Source organism: Engystomops pustulosus, chromosome 5, assembly GCF_040894005.1.
Source record: "Engystomops pustulosus chromosome 5, aEngPut4.maternal, whole genome shotgun sequence".
Lineage (NCBI taxonomy): Eukaryota > Metazoa > Chordata > Amphibia > Anura > Leptodactylidae > Engystomops > Engystomops pustulosus.
In genome coordinates, this window is record NC_092415.1 from 50,581,759 (window position 1) to 50,601,919 (window position 20,161).

Below are 20,161 nucleotides of genomic sequence, written 5' to 3' on the forward strand. Positions count from 1 at the left end.
GAGTTTTTCAGCACAAAAAATGTGCTGAAAAACCTTCCCTCGGCGTATACACGAGTCAATAAAAAACAAAAAAACTTCCATACTCACCCTCCGGAGGCCCGATGGTCCGCGTGGCTCATGATGTTCGGAGGCTCCTCTTCTGTCTTCCCCGCAGCCGGTCTTCGGTCTTCTCTCTTCTCTGTAATGTATCAGCTGGCAGATACACGTCCGCGTGGACGCGTATCTGCGGGCTGATACAACACAGAGAAGACCGTGGACCAGCCGCAGGGACGGAGCATCAGGAAGCCGCCTGTAGGTGAGTATGGAAGTTTTTTTTTTTTTTAATGTGCTTGGCGAATGGCTGGCTGTATACTTCAAGGGGGCTGGCAGGCTGGCTGTATACTTCAAGGGGGCTGGCAGGCTGGCTGTATACTTCAAGGGGGCTGGCAGGCTGGCTGTATACTTCAAGGGGGCTGGCAAGCTGGCTGTATACTTCAAGGGGGCTGGCAGGCTGGCTGTATACTTCAAGGGGGCTGGCAGGCGGGCTGTATACTTCAGGGGGAGGCTGTATACTGGGAGGCTGAGACCAATGCATTTTCCACCCTCGGCTTATACTCGAGTCAATAGGTTTTCACAGTTTTTGGTGGTGAAATTAGGGGCCTCGACTTATACTTAGGTCGGCTTATACTTGAGTATATACGGTACAGCAGACAATGGCACCTGTATACGGAATTTTGTGCTATTTAAAGATTATTATTATATGGTGGCTAATAAGTGTATCTTGTAAAGCGTGGGGTGAAAATTTTGACATTAAACCTAATCCATGACTTCCCCGTCTATGATGCACAGGAAGCGGCTGTGCAAAATTTGGTGATTGTAAACACAATTGTTCAGATTTCTTTAGCACAATGTACCCCAACCTTTTTGTATTTGGGGACTGCATGCACCTAAATTTTTTTTCCAGGGCCCGGGGTAGGGTAACCCTCTTACCATGGTCATTGAAATAATGATAATAATAATACTGTATATCTAACCCCAACACATATAATGTCTGAGTACCTGCAACCCCTGTTCTTAAATGCCCCCTTTCCTGCGGCCCCCCTCTACAGTACCTTTTTTTCTGTAGCCCTCTTTTAATGTCTTGATAAGAAGACGGCTACAGATAATACCCCTTTTTCTATACTAGCTCCACACACCTATTTTGTTCCTGGGCTTTTCGGTGAAATGTCCATAGCAGAGGCCCCCCAATGCAATGTCCTCAGTAGTACTTCCCTAATGTTCCTAGAACCCCATTGATGAAATGCCCCCATACAGTGCTCTCTACCCCATTAATGAAATGCCCCCAGGAGTGCCCCCCACATGAAATGTCCACAGGGGAGGTCCTCTAAAATGTACCCAACAGTGATTCCCCCACCAATGGAATGTTCTCAGCACCAGAAGTGCCCCCCCCCCCCAGTCACAACAATTTCCTCTGGTGCTACTCTTCCCCCTCTCCCCTCTCCCCCTACATGCACCCGCTATGACGCAGATGAGTTGCCGGCTGATTACATCATTGTAGGTGAGCGCAGGCATAGACGTGCCTCTGCCTGCAGTTCCCAGAACCTGAGGAGAGATGAAGTCTGAGCTGGGGGGTAAGAGGAGCGGCCAGTGGTAAGTAACTTTTTTTTTCCTCCAGTTTGAGTTGTTGGCCACGGCCTGGGTCCAGATGTTTTAACGGCCTTATATATTATATTACCTGGCATCAGAGGGGGCATGTCTTGCTAGACCGGCAACTTCCATCTACTCTTCGGCATGTCCCATGCCTGTGGTGTGATGGAATTGCATCAAGTGAGTTGTATATAAGTTTACAAAATGATTTTTTAACATTTTCAGTCTTGGAAAGTAATCATTGAGGGATAAGGGAAAGGCTTTGAAGTGTGTTGAAAGCATCCTTGGAGCCCAGTGTGCTGAAGGGTAAGAAAAATGATAATTCAGATGGTCAAAAGTCTTCTCCGCATCAATACTTAGGAGAAGGGCCTCTGAACGTGTTTTGTTGGCGGTGTCAATTAGGTAAATAGTTGGTCATGCATTATCGCCAGCTTGCCGGCAGTGCACTTGACCGGGATCCAGGTTGGAGGGAGCTGCGCCGCTGCTGGTATTTCTAGCAGAGGAATCTTAAAGGTGTCGCAAAAGTATTGAAGATCTACTAGAAATTGTATCATAGACAACTTGCCTTCTTTCCTCACAGTTAAGACTGAAGGGGGGATCTCCACTGATCTGGAATTCCTGTGTTAATAAGGTTTTAAAGGCTTGTCGTTGCAAGGTGTACAAGGACAAGTCCGGAAACAGCTGCAGTTTGGAGGTCTTTAAGACAAGACCATGATTTCCTCTTTCAAAATAAAATTGGTCACACCACTTGTTTTGGGCACAGGGCACAATGAAGAAAGTTTCCAGGGGTCTACCAAGAATCACATTAAAGAGGCTCTGCAAATAAATCCTGACATCTTCACCCTATTATTCCAGGACACGCCTCACACAAATGTAGTGCCTGGATTAGGGCCACCTGAAGAGATGTATTATAGGAAATGTCGTAAGGCTTTTTCCTGGGGTCATGTTGGCAGGAGTCATGGGGACCTAAGAGTTAAGGGCCCCAGGAGGACTCTGAGGTTTCTGGCTCAAGAGGTCCAGGTTTTTACTGAAACATATTCAAGTTATAGTTATATAATAGACTAGTAAATATGCTCAAAAAACACAACTAAATAATATAAAGACAGAATGTTGTTGCCATCATCAATTGGCTTGGGTACAAGTATACAGGCAAAAAACTGATTGATTTAGAACATCAGCGATAAGAAAAAGGATAGATCTTACAGAATAGCCATGCAGTAGGCTCACGCTAACACTCTAGGTGTAGCTACTACCTTTAAAAGGCCGTCCCTTCACTGGATGAGCAGCTTAAACGAAACCTACCATGAGGAATCTACCATGAGAAGTAGATTTCTCCTGCTGCCTCTGCCCTAATTTGTAATTTAATAATCATGGAACCTAACCTAACTTAATATAAACTTTATTTTAGTAATATGTAAATTAACTCCCGAGGCTACTGGGGCCTGGCCAGTTACTTGGAGCTAAGGCTACTTTACGGCCCAGTAGCCTATTAAAATAAAGTTTCTAACATGTTAGGATTATTAAATTACAGATTAGGGCAGAGGTAGACAGTGAGCAGCCTTGTGCAACCAGTCGTAGGAGGAGGACCTTGGAGGTACCTAACAGAGCTGTGAGCGGCTCATTTCCATAAAGTTATAAAGTCGATATTTTTGGGTAGCAGACGTGCCGGAAAGTGCCAGGAGCACTACCAATTAACCCCTGAAGTAACGATCATGCATTTGTGACAGTCTACCTCCCCTAAATCTGGTGGTAGATGTCCTTTAAAGGGACCAAAGTTAATTGGACAATTTACTCAAAGGCTGTTTCATGGGCAAGTGCAGGCTATTCCTTTAATATGTTATTCTCAATTTAGCAGATAAAAGGCCTGGAGTTGATTCGAGGTGTGGTGTTTGAATTTGGAAGATTTTTCTGTGTATAAAACATGCAGTCAAAAGATCTCGTCATGTGAGCGAATCAAGCCACCCGAAAACGGGAAAAACCGATCAAATAAATTGATACATTATTAGAAGTGTCAATATTAGAAATGTACAGTTTGGTACATCCTGAGAAAAACAAGCTGTCACGGTTCGTGAGGGACAAACTGTCTGAGAGTCTCTCTGGGAAGATTCTGTGGACCCTCTGGACCACCACTGGGGTTGGTATGAGACCCATGGTGGCAGCCAAGGAAACAAATGCAGGAAACAGTCACAACCTTAGATGGCAGCAGGAACGCAGAGGAACACTAGTAACGATGGTATGGAGAGAAGACACCGCTGGGCTGGAACCCTGGAAGGCACAGCAGAAGAACAGGATGGCAGGAGGTCACCACTGGGCTGGAACCCTGGACGGCACAGCAGGAACACAGTCGTAAGGGAACGGACCACAGGTTACAGGCCACAGGATCTGGCGGGGAGTAAAGGGAGCCTCCGGGTTATATAGGAAACCCGGAAGTGATCAGTGCCAAATGGAAGGACACTGGCCCCTTAAACTTTGAGAAGTGAGCGTGCGCGCACGCCCTAGCAGTGGGAGCGCGCAGCCTGGAAGGCAGGAGGTGTGTGGCCTGCATGCCGGGACTCGGAGCACAGCCAGGAGAGGTAAGTCTGGCATGGGGACGGGGACACAGTGAGGCACTGGTGAACTCATGATCCGCTACATGGATTGCAGGAGCACCCGTGACACAAGCACTGAAGAACTCATCAATGCAAAAAGACTTAGACACTCATGGAAGACAACAGTAGTGGAAGATCGCAGAATAATTTCCATGATGAAGAGAAAAACCCCTCAGAACAGCCAACCAAGTGCCCAACACTCTCCAGGATAGAGGCGTATCGATATCCAAATCGACTATAAAGAGAAGACTGCTTGAAAGTAAATTCAGAGGGTTCACTGCATGGTGCAAGTCGCAAGAATAAAAAGGCTAGATTGCAAGTAAACATCTTAAAAAGCCAGCACAGTTCTGGAAGAACATTCTTTAGACAGTTAAAATTTAGATTAATATTTACCATAACGATGGAAAGAAAAAAATCTGGCAAAGGCTCATGATCCAAAGCATACCGCTTCATCTGTGAAACACGGCATCGGTAGTGTAATCGCTTGGGCATGCATGGCTGCCAGTGGTACTGGGTAACTAGAGTTTATTTGATGATGTGACCCAGGACAGAAGCAGCCAGATGAATTCTAATGTGTGTGTATATTGGGGGGGGGGAGAGTTGAAAGTGTTGGTGAATAGACGAGTGCAGAGTTATACATGCTGTATGATGGTATCTGCGGTAGTTTTCTTTAGACCAGCTATTACTTGGTCTGGTTTCTGACAGAATTTTCTGGTGGTGCATATGCTAAGCCAAGGCCCATTTTCCCAGGCAAGTTGGAAAACTACCAAGTTGGAAGTTAAGTTAAGACAAGTTGGAAAACTGCCCATAAATGGTCTGCAACGCTCAGGGCATTTCAGGTGCAGATTACTCCAGAATACTGGAGTACACAGATTAATATATTTCCCCCCGAAATGTATTTCTCACCCATTTGAATGAGAAGAACAGCAAATAATAATAATTCTTTATTAATATAGTGCACACAGATTACGCAGCGCTGCACAGAGCTTGCCAAATCAGTCCCTGTCCCCATGGGGCTCACGATCTAATCAACCTACCAGTATGTTTTTGGAGTGCAGGACGAAACCGGAGGACCTGGAGGATACCCACACAAACAGGGAGAGAAAGTACAAACTCTTTGCAGATGTTGACCCTGGGACTTGAACCCAGGTCTCCAGCACTGCAAGGCTGTAATGCTAATCACTAAGCCACCGTGCATGAACAGTAACATTAAAATCCAACATGACACGATTTGCAACCGTGAATAAAATATTGTATCAGTGCCTAGACGAATCCAAACCACAGAATATAACACCACTTGACCACAATTGACTATCATAATGTAAAGCAAACCACAGTAACCACTCATTAAGAAAAATGAGAGAACCAGTCAACCATCACTAATCGCTGCCTGCCCTATAGTAAGAATTATATTGACCTCATTGTATTCAATAGACTAAATGTATAATACCCAGATTCTTCCAGACTATGTAGGTTCTTTACAAGTGTAGTAATTATATCCTCACTTGTCCTAGAATAGTACAAAAAATAGCTCGATGAGGCATAGATGAGATAACCACAGAATAAATCGATACGCAGTGTTACAGTTATGTAAGAACTAAGAAGCCTTAATTTATTCTAATAATTTATTTGGACTTCTATATGGTATATGGCCATGTCAGGGAAGCTATTTATCACCCCTTTTTTACAATGTCTGAGAACAAGGCACATAGGCCCAGATTTATCTTTCTGTATCACATTTATGTTGGTAGTCAGACATAATAGTGGTGCACACCTGTTAACCCCGTCGCAACTGCCAACCAGATATATACGTCCTATTTGCATGTGCCGTGTTTATAAACGTTATTAGAGCTATATCTCTTGAATGCTGGCACCTAGAAACACAATTCTGGTGTCATATTAAAAAATCATCTCTCCTTTAATATGATATATGTATAGTGTATGGATGCTTTAAAGAACCGGAGATATCCACCCTTAAAGTTTCTGTAAAAAAATAGATTTTTATATATGGCTTTTTATTTCCGAGATGTCTGACTGTAACTTTAAGAGTGTACATCTTCAGTTCTGTGAATCATCCATACACGATCTATACATCATATTAAATTCTCCTGTTTAATATAACACCAGAATTGTGCTTCTAGGTGCCAGAGTTCCGGTGATATAGGCATGTGACATGTGCCCCCTCCAGTCTGTCCGCTGAAGGCAGAATGTAGAAGAAGCTGTAGGAAAGACTAGGCTTACATTTGCAGAGTTGCAGAAGCACCTCTACCCTCTTTATTTTTAGCTGAACCTGGGGGAAGGGTGATGAAATGATGCTGTACATATTTATTACATATTTTGGTAAAAGTTTTACTACTGTCCAAAACATATTTTTTTCATATTTGTACTTCTTTATCAGCTAATATTATAAAGAAAAAACTATGATATTAATAAAACTATTCTACCAAGTTAAATCTCACTTGTCATGAAAAAAGCATGTTATAATAAGTTATATCTATAAGAAGATATTGGATATTGGACATTAAGGCACTGTAATAAGTGGGTTGTCCCTTCTAACTGCTCTATTTAGGAATTTGTTTCTTAAAGATGCAGAGTCCAAACTTGGAGAAGACTTATTTAATAGATGGCAAAGTAAGAAAAAGAATAATATACAGAATAATATGCCTCCTCAATGTCACACATTACAGCTGACTACAAGATTCAACTTGTTCCATGACTAACAGACTATAAGGCTATACTACATAGCAACTACATAACTAGTACATAACAAATACCAGACTACATCATGATCAGACATATATATATTTCAGACTGTTATCACAATCACACCCACAGACGCCCATTATTCCACCTCTATTCAGATATATTCAATTTCCGGTTATAGGATATAGACCTCCATGGTGTAGTCATCCACTTATCCCTCAGGATTGCGCTCTTGTACTTTGAATGGATATAAATTTGCCAGGCTTTTGTCCCAAATCTATTGTTGATTTCCCAAGTTGATAATAATTGTCCACCTGAAACAACATGGTCTTCCCATGGAAAAGGGCCCCTGTAATGCCTTCCCACAACTGGAGTTTGTCCACCTGAATCAATAGAATGGGGCCTTAAATAATGCAGTTGAGTAACGGGTTATTTGGCCCAAGGTATTGATTAATCCCGTGGATATTCCCATGGATATTACAATTTGTTCCTTGAGAAAGGACACCTAGATTGTCAATGGCCTATTATTCCAGTCATTCATAACACAACTCAAAGACTTCAGGAAATGTCCATTTGGGGGTAAGAGTTTTCCAGTGTCCATATTATATGTTCAAAATATAATTTCAATTTTGACTTTAATATTTTATAACAGGCACCAGTGACTATTTTTGCACAATGACAGTTTTGCAGATGCAGGGTGCGTCAGGTTATTGAAGACTGTGTGCCTTCAATAACCTGGCACACTCCACACATTAGCGAGGACCATCTTATAAATAAGCTCAGAATAAAACATATTTATTAGAAAATAATAGAAGGCCCCTCATGGTCCAAAATGTAACATTCCTATACAAGGTCTTGATCGGAGACTATATTGCGATGTTCTGAACCCGTATTCCAGAGGTATTATGTGCGTATTATATGTTGTGAAGTACTCGGGGGGGAGACCGGCTGTGAAGTGTAGTGATAAGTGGTAAAGAATCCTAACGCATGCTTTTTTGATTTCACTCCATTCTAACAGTGTTAACCTGAGTTTCTTTATGTCGCAGGTCCTTTTGGCATTAATCACGGAGTGGAGCTTCATTGTGATGTGGTGGAATATGCCAAGGAAAAATTGGAGGCTTTCATTAAATATAGTGATAGCTTTGACAAGTAAGTTCTTGGTCTGATCTACTATATGTTTTTAGGGTGACTGTACATGGTGCAGTAACATTAGCTGTTGCCCATATGTACTTGTAATTTCATGTGTTGCATGTGTTGCATATATACATTTTAAAAGTTCTGCTCGGTAATCCGTGCATCTTCTCAGTCTCAGCCAGAAACATTGTAGGATGTACATATACATGACAATAGCACCCAGCTGCAGCAACAACCATCAGTTTCATAGCAGTATATGTTTCTTCGGCTTGTCAGCTTTGTGTATGAGCAAAGGACATCTACTACTAGGATCAAGGATTGTAAACCAAGCGCACAGACATAGTGGACTGTGTCCCTTCTTGAAGTATCTGCTCTTATTTTAGCTTCCTATGCCCTATCTCTGCATGCTTGGTTTACAATTCTTGATCCAAGTGGTAGATGTTCTATAAATCGGTTCTCCTGGACAAGGAACCACTTATGTTTTGGTGATCCCGCCTTCTTTTAGTGGGGACTTATGTACTTTGCTAAAAAGTGTTTTAACAACAATACCATCGTGACTGTCTGGGGTGACCAGAGGTCGCATAAACGCCTGTACAAGTGTCTATACAGGCAGTTTTACTTATCAGAAAACTCACATGAGGACAAATAAATCTACATGAGGGTTTCATCTTTCTTCCTAGATGCAGCCGAGTTGTGAAAAAAAATTAACATTTTAGAAAAAAACTGTTTGTTGGATGAATCTTCCTTTTTAAATGAGCTAATGGTTTGAATGGAGCTGGAACCACAGTAGTGTCTAAATCTCAAAATTACTTTTTGTATTTATACATCACTTTTTATTCTTGCAAATAGCAGAATGGTTTACCTTGGCCTCACAATGCTCCTTGGCTGAATCCCATAATGTGAGGATTTGCTAGTGGAGTTCTAAGCATTCATTACCATTGACCATATGATATAATTAAGAGCAATGACCACCACATCCACAATCTGTAAATGCTGAAGTTATTGATTTCACATTTCCTATTTCAGATTTGAATTTTGTGAGCCTAATTTTGTAGTTGGGAATTGTTTGGAGATAGCATCAGACAGTCCACAGTATGACCGGATATATTGTGGTGCTGGTGTCCAGAAGGATCATGAAAATTACATGAAAATTTTGTTGAAAATTGGAGGAATCTTAGTCATGCCAATTGAAGATCAGGTAACAGGTTTTTTAATTTTTTTGCTTCTATACAAAAAGAAAGATTTTGGTACAGGTTTTGATGCTTTTTATTTTGCTATTATTCTTATTATTACAAAAACTCAGTGGGGGGAACTTATTAAGACTGGCACAGTCTTAATCCGCATACAGACACACGACACATAGCCCTGGCTATGTATTTTGACAAATGTAAATTTGCTGGCCCAGGGTGTCCTCAGCCCATCCCGTTACATCCACTTTTCAAAAGGGTGGCATGTGTAAAATCGACAAAAAGTCGGATTTGCTACTTTTTCTTTCTGAAGAAAAACTGTTCTAGTTGGCCATGGAAACCAATCATAGCTCAGCTTTATTTTTAAAAACAGCTGTGGGAAAATAAAATCTGATCTCTGATTGCCATGGACAACCAGAACCGTTCCGCTCTCAGACACTTCTGATAAATCTCCCCCATGAGTTTTGATGACCTAGCCTTAGGAGACTGATGGGAATCTTAACTATGAACATAAATTAGCTTGCGGCTGGTCTCGACAAGTACTGGATCTAGTTTCATACTATACAGGCTGGAAGCCTGGCTCTGTACACTGTGTGCCCATGACTGATCACTTGAATGATTGCTAGTGGCCACTACCATGTGTATATAGTTCTGCTTTGTGCCAATCCACTATTGATATTTTGATAATTCTTAATAATCTCTACATGCACCTGGGTGTAATTGTATGTCCCTGCGGGAAGAAACTTCCCGCACCGCATTAAAAAAGAAAATAATTATATCCTGTACATTTTGACAATACAGATCTGCTCTGAATGGCGCTTCTTCCATTCTATACCCAGCCGTGTGCCCATACAGCAGTTTATCACCACATATGGCATATCGGTACACTCAGTAGAAAATCAGACTTTGTTGAACTTTTTGTTATTTAATCCATTGTGATTGTTTACTTTTCTGTCCAAAATGAATGTATTGTCCAAAAATATTATAATTTGTAGACAGCACCTCCATTTTGTTTAAAGGGAACCTGTCATCAGGGACCTCAGACAGGTTGCAGGAAGGAGCCCATTACAGCTTCATTGCAAATATGCCTTTCTGCTTTCTCTAAGTATTAGCATTACAATATAATTAGAATCCTCTGTGTAGTCCCAGGGGTTGGGCTTTGGTTTGGATGCATTTCAAAAAACAACATGTGTCAACAACAACATCTTGTCTGTACTGTAGAGTGCTCAGCTCTTGGTCCCCACCTTTGTGCTCCTGTACAGCTCCGTGAGCTCTGTGAAGGAGCAGGAGGGAGGAGCTGTACAGGAGCACAAAGGTGGGGGCCAAGAGCTGAGCAGTCTGTAGCACAGACATGTTGCTTTTTTAAAAGGAATCCAAACCACAGCCCAACCCCTTTGACTACACAGGATTCTGTCAGGGTGCAAGGTAAGTTATAACACACAATTACATTGTAATGCAAATGCTTTGAGAATGCAGAAAGGCATCTTTGCACTGCAGCTGTAATGGGGTTCTGTAACCTGTCTTTAGTGAAAACGAAGTCCCTGGTGATAGGTTCTCTTTAAACACCTATAAAACACCTTAAGGGTTAACAGACTTCTTAAAAGTGCTTTTTTATATGTTGAGGGGTGTAGTTTGGATAATGGAGTAATTTAGGAGTCTTGCTATTACAGGCAGTCCCCTGGTTACATACAAGATAGGGTCTGTAGGTTTGTTCTTAAGTTGAGTTTGTATGTAAGTCGGAACTGTATATTTTATCATTGTAATCCCAGCCAGAACTTTTTTGGTCTCTATGACAATTGCATTTTAAAAATGTTGGGTTGTCATAAGAATCAATATTAACACTAAAGCTTCATCACAGACACCAGTGATAACTGTTACAGCTGATCATTGTAGCCTAGGACTAAAGTACAATAAATTACCAATATCCAGAGGTCCGTTTGTAACTAGGGGTCATTTGTTAGTCGAGTGTTCTTAAGTAGGGGACCACCTGTATTGAGGCGTCTCACAGTCAATTAAAAGTTGAGCAGGTCCCTCTAAATACAAGTTTTGGCACCCAAATTCAAAATTACATTAAGCAGATATTTGAGAAATGTAAGTTATGAATTATTTTTGGGAGGTATGATGATCTGCTTCAAGAGAATTTAGAACTTTGAAAATGAAGAATTTTTTTTGTGCCAAATGTCCTTTTTTTCATAACTAAACACAAAAGATATCATCCAAATTTTAAAACTAACATGAAATACAATAGGTCTCGAGAAAACTTTTTCAAAACCCACTGGATATGATAAAGCGTTCCAAAGCTATAACCATTTATAGTGACACAGGTCAGATCTGAAAAATGGGACTGTATTCTGAAGGGGTTAAAAAAGTCTTAAATGGGTAGAAAAATATTATTGTTTGCATAATTTTCCAATATATTTTCTGTATCAATTCCTCACGGTTTTCTAGATTGTTGTCATTCTATAGGAAGCTTCATTGTTTACTTCCAGTGAATGTAATTCTGTCCCTGGTCATATGATGTCACACAGGTGCATGGCTCATTATATCACAGAGACTAATCAGAGCCATGCACTTGTGTGACATCACATGACCATGTACAGATTCCTATCCACAGGAAGTAAACCATGAAAACTTTTAAAGGCTCATCTAGTGGCACCCCTTTAAAATTTCCAACCTCATTTGAATGGAGCAGTGGTCACATTGCTGCTCTGTGTATGGGTACGGCACTGCTGAAGATAAGCCAAATACTTCTGTTTTCAACATTCCCATGGAAAACTGAAAAAGAGCATCTACCCTGATGATGACCCTGCTGACTCCAGGAGTGAGGGAGTTGAGAGAGACACTGGGGGTTATTTTTCATTAGGTGGCTCCTTTGGACAGTTCTATGTCTGTCTTTGGAGCTTCTCAGCCTGTAAGATTCATTAAAGTGGCTTTGTCCTCTTAATAAATGTTTTTATGCCCTACTTGCATTCTGGGATTTTTCTTTCAAAAAGTAGCAAAAGTGTGTGTGGGGGAATTTTTTGAGAAAGCCCCAGAAAAACATCTCTTTCAAAATGTGATTGTTGTCTAAAAGTATTAAGACGCTTGGTTTTGACTGTTCAGCTTACCCAGATCCAGAGAACAGGACAGAACACATGGGAAAGTAAGAACATTTTAGCGGTTTCCTTTGCCCCCTTGATGCAACCAAGTAAGAATGACAATCACAAATCCGAAACTGTGAAATTGCGTAAGTTTTACACAATCTTTTTACTATCTGATATCTTTTCTTTTCTTTTTTTTTTTTTTTTACTTTAATTTGCACTTTATTGTTGAAAAGGTTAAAGCTTTTTTCATACATCCAGTGCCCACTCACTCACTCCTAGAAAATTTGTAACGTAGACAATAATGGAGAGTGATGGTTAACTTTTCTGGTCACAGGGCTTGTGATAAGGATCCAGTCACAGATTAAGAAGAGTATTCTTTATCCAGAAAGAAGACACTGGCCACAGGGTTTCACATGTAAAGAATTCCTTTATGACGTTATATGTCTCTTCTTGGCCTCTGGGACATATTATGCTAATAGTGAACTTTAATCGAAACAAATGTAATTATTAAAAAGTATATTCCTGGCAAAAAAAACCTAGAAATTCTCTCATTTCCCCTAGACCTTCCTAATGTTTTTCCATTTCTGTTATTTTCATTGCTATGCCATGCTAGTATATGGTATACAGGCTATAGAGTTGTGTGAGAAATTACTGCATTAATAACCCATTCTTTCCCAATTACTGTAGATTACCTTAAAAACCTTGTATATCTATGCCCCCTTGGCACGCATGTTCTGTAACAAATGATGATGCAGGTTGAGTAAAGTTCCCATTACAGGATCTGTAGCGATTTCCCATCACAATGCCTTAGTCATAGGTTAGGGATATAATTAAATCCAATATCCTTTGCACAGAAATAATTTGTCTGTCTGGAGTAAAGAGAATTAATTCATGAATATATCACAGAACAGGATTAGAACCCTCCTACAGGTTGAGACAAGCAGCTGCAGCTCCTGGAAGCAGGTACTTACCCTATCCTGTTCTGACGAGGCTTATTATCTATTGTCACTTGGCCTGAACATTTTAGTTTTTAGACTGGTTCGCAACTTTGTTGTATTTTTACCAAGGTAGACCAGAATAAGACATTCCAGAGTATGTTGGGTGAAAGCATACATGAAAAGGCCTACCGGTTGTCCATGCGCAGCCTTGGGTAGAATGCACTACTTTTGGGAACAGGCTCCAAATATATGTAGTATAAGGACTGAGGGGGGGCTAATGGGCGTAGTTGCAGTGTGAACAGCGTCCTAATGTGGTGTCAGTAACCATGGAACATAAAACACGGTGCAAATTCAGGTGTAGGATTACAGATGGTGAAGTAGTAAATTGAAGGGTGTATAATTGAATTGAAGGGTGTATAATTGACCTCACCTAAGTAAAGATGGACAGAGGCATATTATAAGAGGAGATGCAGCTTCTATGGAGCTGGTGCCAGGATGCAGCTTGAGGTTCATGCAAATGAAAAAAAGCTCTCCAGTGGAGATAACACAACTTCAGGGATAGCTTTGTTTTTATTAGCAGATATAAAATTACAAACTGTTTTGGCTTTGGTCAGAAGCCTTCATCAGGTAGTAAAGGTAAGTAATAAAAAGGATGGCATACATATGCTAATGGTGGTCACAGGTATGTATACACAAGGGTACAGGGGGCAGGACTTTAAAGTCTTAGGTTGCAATAGATGTCAGTCACAGAACATCAAGTTACCATACTTCTACCATACTTGCTATATACCGACCTGATGAAGGTTTCCGTTCGAAGCCGAAACGCGTTGTCATTTTATATGTGCTAATGAAAGTAAAAACAAAGCAATGGCTGAACTTGTGTCATCTCCCCTGGAGCGTTTTTTCACTTGCATATAGCGCCACCGTACATGTACAGCACTATAAAGGCTTAGGCCATCTTATGTGTGTGACCTCTATGCCAAGAGCAACATATTAGGCTAAAATATTCTATCCTTTTGTTGTTTCTTAGCTGTCAACTGACACTTTTATGTGAACAAAAATAGAGTAAATATTATGCTTGAACTAATCCACTGCTTTATTTGCTGCAATAATGTGAAGAACTAGCATGTGATTAAGAATAATTATGGGAGATCTCTAGAATAACAGCTGTTTTTACAAGCGTTTCTGACTACCAATAAATGTGTTTTTTGAATTCTTCCAGCTCCATGTGCTGTAAGGAGCCTTCAGGACTTAGCCCGTATCTATATCCGCCGTACTCTTAGGAACTGCATAAATGACGAGATGCAGGCCAAAGGAATTCCTCCAAAAGCACCTCCCAAACGGAAAAGACGGCGCTGCCGTAGACGCCGGATAAACACGTATGTATTTGTAGGAAACCAGCTGATTCCACAAGCCTTAGATAGCGACGATGATGAAAAAATTGATGAGGACAGCAAAGAAGAAGAAAAGGATCATAGTGAAGCTTTGAAAGCCGAGGAGCCTCCACTGAACCTTCTCCGCGAGAGAATCCTGAGCTTACCTCTCCCCGAGTCTTTAAAGGCATATTTGACCTATTACAGAGAGAAATGATGATGCACTTGAATAGAAAACTTTATTGCCTGCTGATATTTCATTTTTTTTTTCTCCTTGAAAATGTAGCATTTGTTAATAAAGAAGTGGCAGTTCTATCTTTCCACAACGGATCCAGTTGGACGCCTGAACGGTCTTAACTCCATGCATTGATTTAGCTTCTTTTTATTTTTACAAGCTCTATATTTTCTGTTCATTTGAAGATAAATTGTACACAAATTGTTAACTGTAACAAGTTACTGCTTTGTAGTATCACTTGTTCTCTGAATCTTCAGCAGCCTGCAATCTCTATACAGGGAATAGCACATTGGAGAGGTATTTGAATGGTCTTTAAAAAGCCATTTCAATCATTTCAAGTGGAACATTCCATTCTCACCGTTTCATTTTGTTATTTTTTTTTGTCTCATAATTGCCAGTCAAAACAGAGTGAAAGGGCAATAGTTTAGCAAAGGTAAGGTTAAAAAAAATGTTTATTTTGTGAACACCACAAGTTTTGTAATTTTCTAAGATAAATCGGATGTGTAAAAAGTGGAAATGATGTTGCAATTAGAAAAGAAAATGAATGTTTCTTGTTACAATCCTCTTTCGAATTCATCAAACCAGTATAGTTTCCATATTCCTGGTGCATGTAAATGTGTCCTGTGTTATCGAAGAGCCATTGATTACAAATTACTATCCGATTCATTACCATTGATTGAAAAGCCAATTTCCAATGTATTCTATAGATGCTTTGTTTTCATCATGTTTCCAGAGAACAAAGGTAATCGTACAGTTTCTCTGTATGGAATTATTCCATCCACTTCACAAATCTGAAAGAGAATTCTTACAATTACAGTGTAGGAACATTTTAAGTATATTCAATCAATTTTTTTTTTGAATACTTGTAATTTAATGAGACACATTCATTGCTTTGACTGTAGAATTTTCCTTCCAGCTTGCACTGGTTGGAAAGAACATTTTTTTTTACATTTTAGAAAAGAAGGCATATACATTTTTAAAATTTTAATATAAAAAAACTTAGAATACAACAAAAAAAAAGTATATACATGGCAAAATTACCCAATGTGGTTCTTCCGCTAATGTTGAATATGCAATGAGGAAAGAGAGAGACAGGAAAAAAGAGAAATTAAAATTTTTGTCCATCCCACTTTTGGGGTATGTTACGCCTTTTTCAATACTTTTTTTCTAGTGCCTCATTGAATCTAAAATCCAAAAAATTATAAATGTAGAAGATTGTCTTCATTAAAAAGCTGCTATGGTTATGTCTCTACGGTTACAGACTACAAGCCAAACAGACGTAGTCTGATCCTCCTACATACTGTATATATGTAACCACAAAGTTTGGGGATGGGGAGGAGGAAGGCAGAATACCAGACCATTTATTAAAACTTGCTTGACATGATGAAGTTTGTCAAAAACAGGAACCAGTACATGAAAACTACTCATGTAGGCGGTCCCCTACTTAAGAACACCCGACTTAGAGACGACCCCTAGTTACAAACGGACACCTCTGGATTTTGATCATTTACTGTACTTTAGCCCTAGGCTACAATTAACAGCTATAACAGTTATCACAGGTGTCTGCAATTAAGATTTATTGTTAACCCTAGTTCTTATGACAACACGTCATTTTTAAAATACAATAGTCATATAGACTGGGATTACAATTATAAAGTATACAGTTCCGACTTGCATACAAATACAACTTAAGAACAAACCTACAGACCCTATCTTGTATGTAACCAGGGACTGCCTGTACTCATTTGTTGCTGCCTTTTTCCAACATAACAGCCACTGTGATGACTGACCTGTTGTTGAGGAATTAGGTCAAGTTTTGGTTGTTTTTATCAGTTATTGTGAGCCGAAACCAAGAGTGTAGAATACACAGATAAAATGTATATTGGAATATTTGCTATCTGTTCTGTTTGGCTCACAAAAACTGATACAAAATACTGAAACAACCGGCTCTGTTAGGTCTTCAGTTATTTCCTGAAGTTATTGTGAGCCAAAAGGAGGGTCTAACAGCAGGAGTGGTCTAACAAGCAGAAGAAGAGCAAATCCTTACAAAGTTAAGGTACAATTTAAAGTCTTGCACCTTTGCTGTGTGCTCGACTACTTCTGTTTTTTTGCACAATAAATAAATAATATAACTGAAGACCTAATAGAGCCAGTTGTATCAGGATTATGCATCAGTTATTGTGAGTCTAAAAGAACAGATGTGAATCTTTCCAGTATTCCTTTCATCTGTGTATTCACCACTCTTGGGTTTGGCATACTAGAACTAAAGGAAATTAAAGAAGACCTAACAGAGATGTAAACTGGCCGGTAGTCTGGAACCCCTATTAAGGGTGCCTCTATCAGGACAACTCCAGGCAGCCTTATGAGGCTTGTGAGAATTGGTTAACCCTGATGATAAAACTGCAAGGCCATAATCCTAGAGAAGAGTATCAGACTACGCAAGGTTTATTTGTAGTCTGTAACCATGGAAACGCCTATTTCTGCATAGGCATTACAGAACACTTTCCATCCTGATTTTTTTGGAGATATGGATTTTGGAGAGTGGAGATATCCTTGTTAATACAAAGCTAAAAATGACAGAGATTTAATAGCAAGCCTTATTTGCTTAATAGACAAAGATCTATGGAATATTTATAAAAGGACTGAATATTAAATATTTCCATTATTTTTCAAAGTCTGTTGAAGTTACATATGGAAAAATATAGAAATATGAATATATTTCAAGGTAAAAGTTTATATTTCTGTGGGGCACAATCCTAAACATTCCCTCTTTAAATAATATCACCAGCACTATATATACAAAAATATACTTATATATAGTCCTATTTCTATCCAGACACAACACAAATAACCAGTATAGAAAATATCTGGAAATAATTGACAGAGGATCGGTAGATAATACCTTATTATTACTCAGTTTTGAGTTCTTATAAATGTAAATACCCTTTTGCTGCCAGCAACATAGTTGCACGCTTGGAGTCTAATAGCTCTAGTCCCTCTTATAATGGACATTAAAAGTGTAGCTTCATTTTAAATCACTTTTATTGTGTGGTGTTTTCTTGCTAAGGTTGACATAGCTGCCCTGGACCTACATTGTTTCCCTATTTCCTATTACTGCATTATACATTTTGTCACATTGATAGGTAATGGCAGACAAGTAGGTGTCTTTTTTTCCATAAGAATTTTCCAAACCATAGTGATGTTTCTAACATGTGGTTCTCTGGGCCTAATGGACAGCTGAGGTAGTTTCTAAATTGTATATGTAAAATGCTTTTGTAGAAAGACTGACTGCACTTTCATTTGATTGTATTCTTTGCAAGCGGTTAATATATATATATATGTTTTCATTACTATTTTTAAATGTTTGATTTATATATATGTATTTTCATGAATTGCTTGTCTCATCCCTTTCACCCACGTTAAAAAAAAATGCATTAACTAAAAAATAGAAAAGTTAAAAAAGTGGGTATTTGAACATTTTGCATATGCTGTTGATTGGGACATTATTGCAATAAAAAATGGAAAATAAAATGTGCCTCTCTTATTATTTTAACAGGGTTAACCTTTTATGGCTGATGGTTATTGGTGTCAATGTCCATGGTCAATGTTTGCAGTTGTGCTCTGCTCTTCTTTAAAGGGAACCTGCCACCAGGGACCTCATTTTCGCTAAAGACAGGTTACAGAAGCCCATTACAGCTGCATTGCAAATATGTTTTTCTGCCTTCTCTAAGCATTTGCATTACAATTTGAGAGCTGAGGAGTGTTGTGTGTTTTAATGTACCCGGCTTCCTGACAGAATCATATATTTAGATTGGGCTTTGATTTGGATGCATTTCAAAAAGCAACACGTGACTGCTCACTCCTCAGCTCTCAGCCTCCACCTTTGTGCTCCTTCACAGGAACAAAGCTCACAGCTGACATCAGTGAGGGAGGAGCTGTACATGAGCACAAAGGTGGGGGCTGAGAGCTGAGGAATCTGCAGCACAGACAAGTCACGTGGTGTTTTTTTTTTTAAATGCATCCAAACCAAAACCCAACCCCTGGGACTGAATACAGGATTTCTAAAACACACAATCATATTGTAATGCAATGCTTAGAGAAATCAGAAAGGGATATTTACAATACAGGGGTGATGGTCTCCTGAAACGTCTTTAGTGAAAAATTAGGTCCCTGGTGACAGGGTTCCCTTTTAAAGCCACATTCACACAGTGCATTTTAATTGTGTTTTGAGATGCAATCCCAAGGCTCCAACATGAAAACCTGCTGAGACACCGTTGCTTTAAACGTGATATAAACGCAATGTTGCCTCAACATGTGATCAGGGAGGAAGCTTTGGGATTACGTCTCGAATCGCAGTGTGTGAACAGGGCTTTAAATGACGATAGCTTTGGAAAAGTTTTAAATATCTTAACTAATTTTGGTTTCTTTTTATCATGATTTGTGAGACCTTAACTTGATACAATAGTTTTGTAAATGAAAGCTATTTAAGATAAATGACTAAAAATATGATAATATAAGTTTTTTGTCATTTTTTTCCCCCCATTACAAGACTTATTTTTAGTAGTAGTAAAGTTGAATAAACCTTTATCAAAATACAGTAGGTAAAATATATTTACAGTGTCATCCATCTGCCTTTCCCATCTTCAGCTACAAATGTGGGGTGTGCATGGACTACTGCAAACTCTCAGCTCGATCTGCCTGTAGCTCCTTCTAGATTCTGCTTTCAGGCTGGAGGGAGACACACTTCTATGGCTAGATTTCTGAACCTGGAAAAATTGTTCATTTGTGCTGCAACTTCACAGGCTGTTACTCGGTCTTCCCCGTCTGCTCTCTCAACACTTCCCCTCTCCCTTTGCCTGATGTAATCTCACTGCAGCTGAGGAAATTTCAGGTCACTGTGGTAGGGGGAAGTGCTCCATGCTCCAAGTGTAACATGCTAAATATGCAGCATGGACGAACTCTTGTAACGACCCCAGGAGCCCTTCAAGCATAATTTTAAAAATTATTAATATTTAGTCATAAAAATTTATGACTAAATATCTCTGGTTTATCATGCTAGAACATGATGGTAGATTTCCTTCGAATAGATCCTGGTACAAAAACAGAGTTCATAGTTCCACAACTGTACCAAATACAACCCAATAGTCTCAGTATGTGGATGAGCTGCCTTATAAAGTGTCACCAAAATATAAAGCCCCGACCATGTCCAGACCTCTAGACCAGGTATGTCATAGCAGCAAAACACCCACTGCTTGCCATGATCATGATAACCTACAAGCACTTGCCAGCTCGTA

At 39.7% G+C, this 20,161-nt stretch overlaps 1 protein-coding gene across 1 annotated transcript in view; it reads left to right on the forward strand.

The window, feature by feature from the left end:
- The window catches only part of PCMTD1 (protein-L-isoaspartate (D-aspartate) O-methyltransferase domain containing 1), a 31,828-nt gene extending 15,478 nt beyond the window's left edge, over positions 1 to 16,350 (forward strand). Inside the window, exons 3-6 of the mRNA XM_072151932.1 lie at positions 7,964 to 8,066; positions 9,078 to 9,249; positions 12,341 to 12,464; positions 14,482 to 16,350. Coding sequence (XP_072008033.1) covers positions 7,964 to 8,066; positions 9,078 to 9,249; positions 12,341 to 12,464; positions 14,482 to 14,849 — 767 coding nt within the window. The 3' untranslated portion in view covers positions 14,850 to 16,350. The remainder of the gene's footprint in view (positions 1 to 7,963; positions 8,067 to 9,077; positions 9,250 to 12,340; positions 12,465 to 14,481) is intronic.
- Positions 16,351 to 20,161: the final 3,811 nt, after the last annotated feature.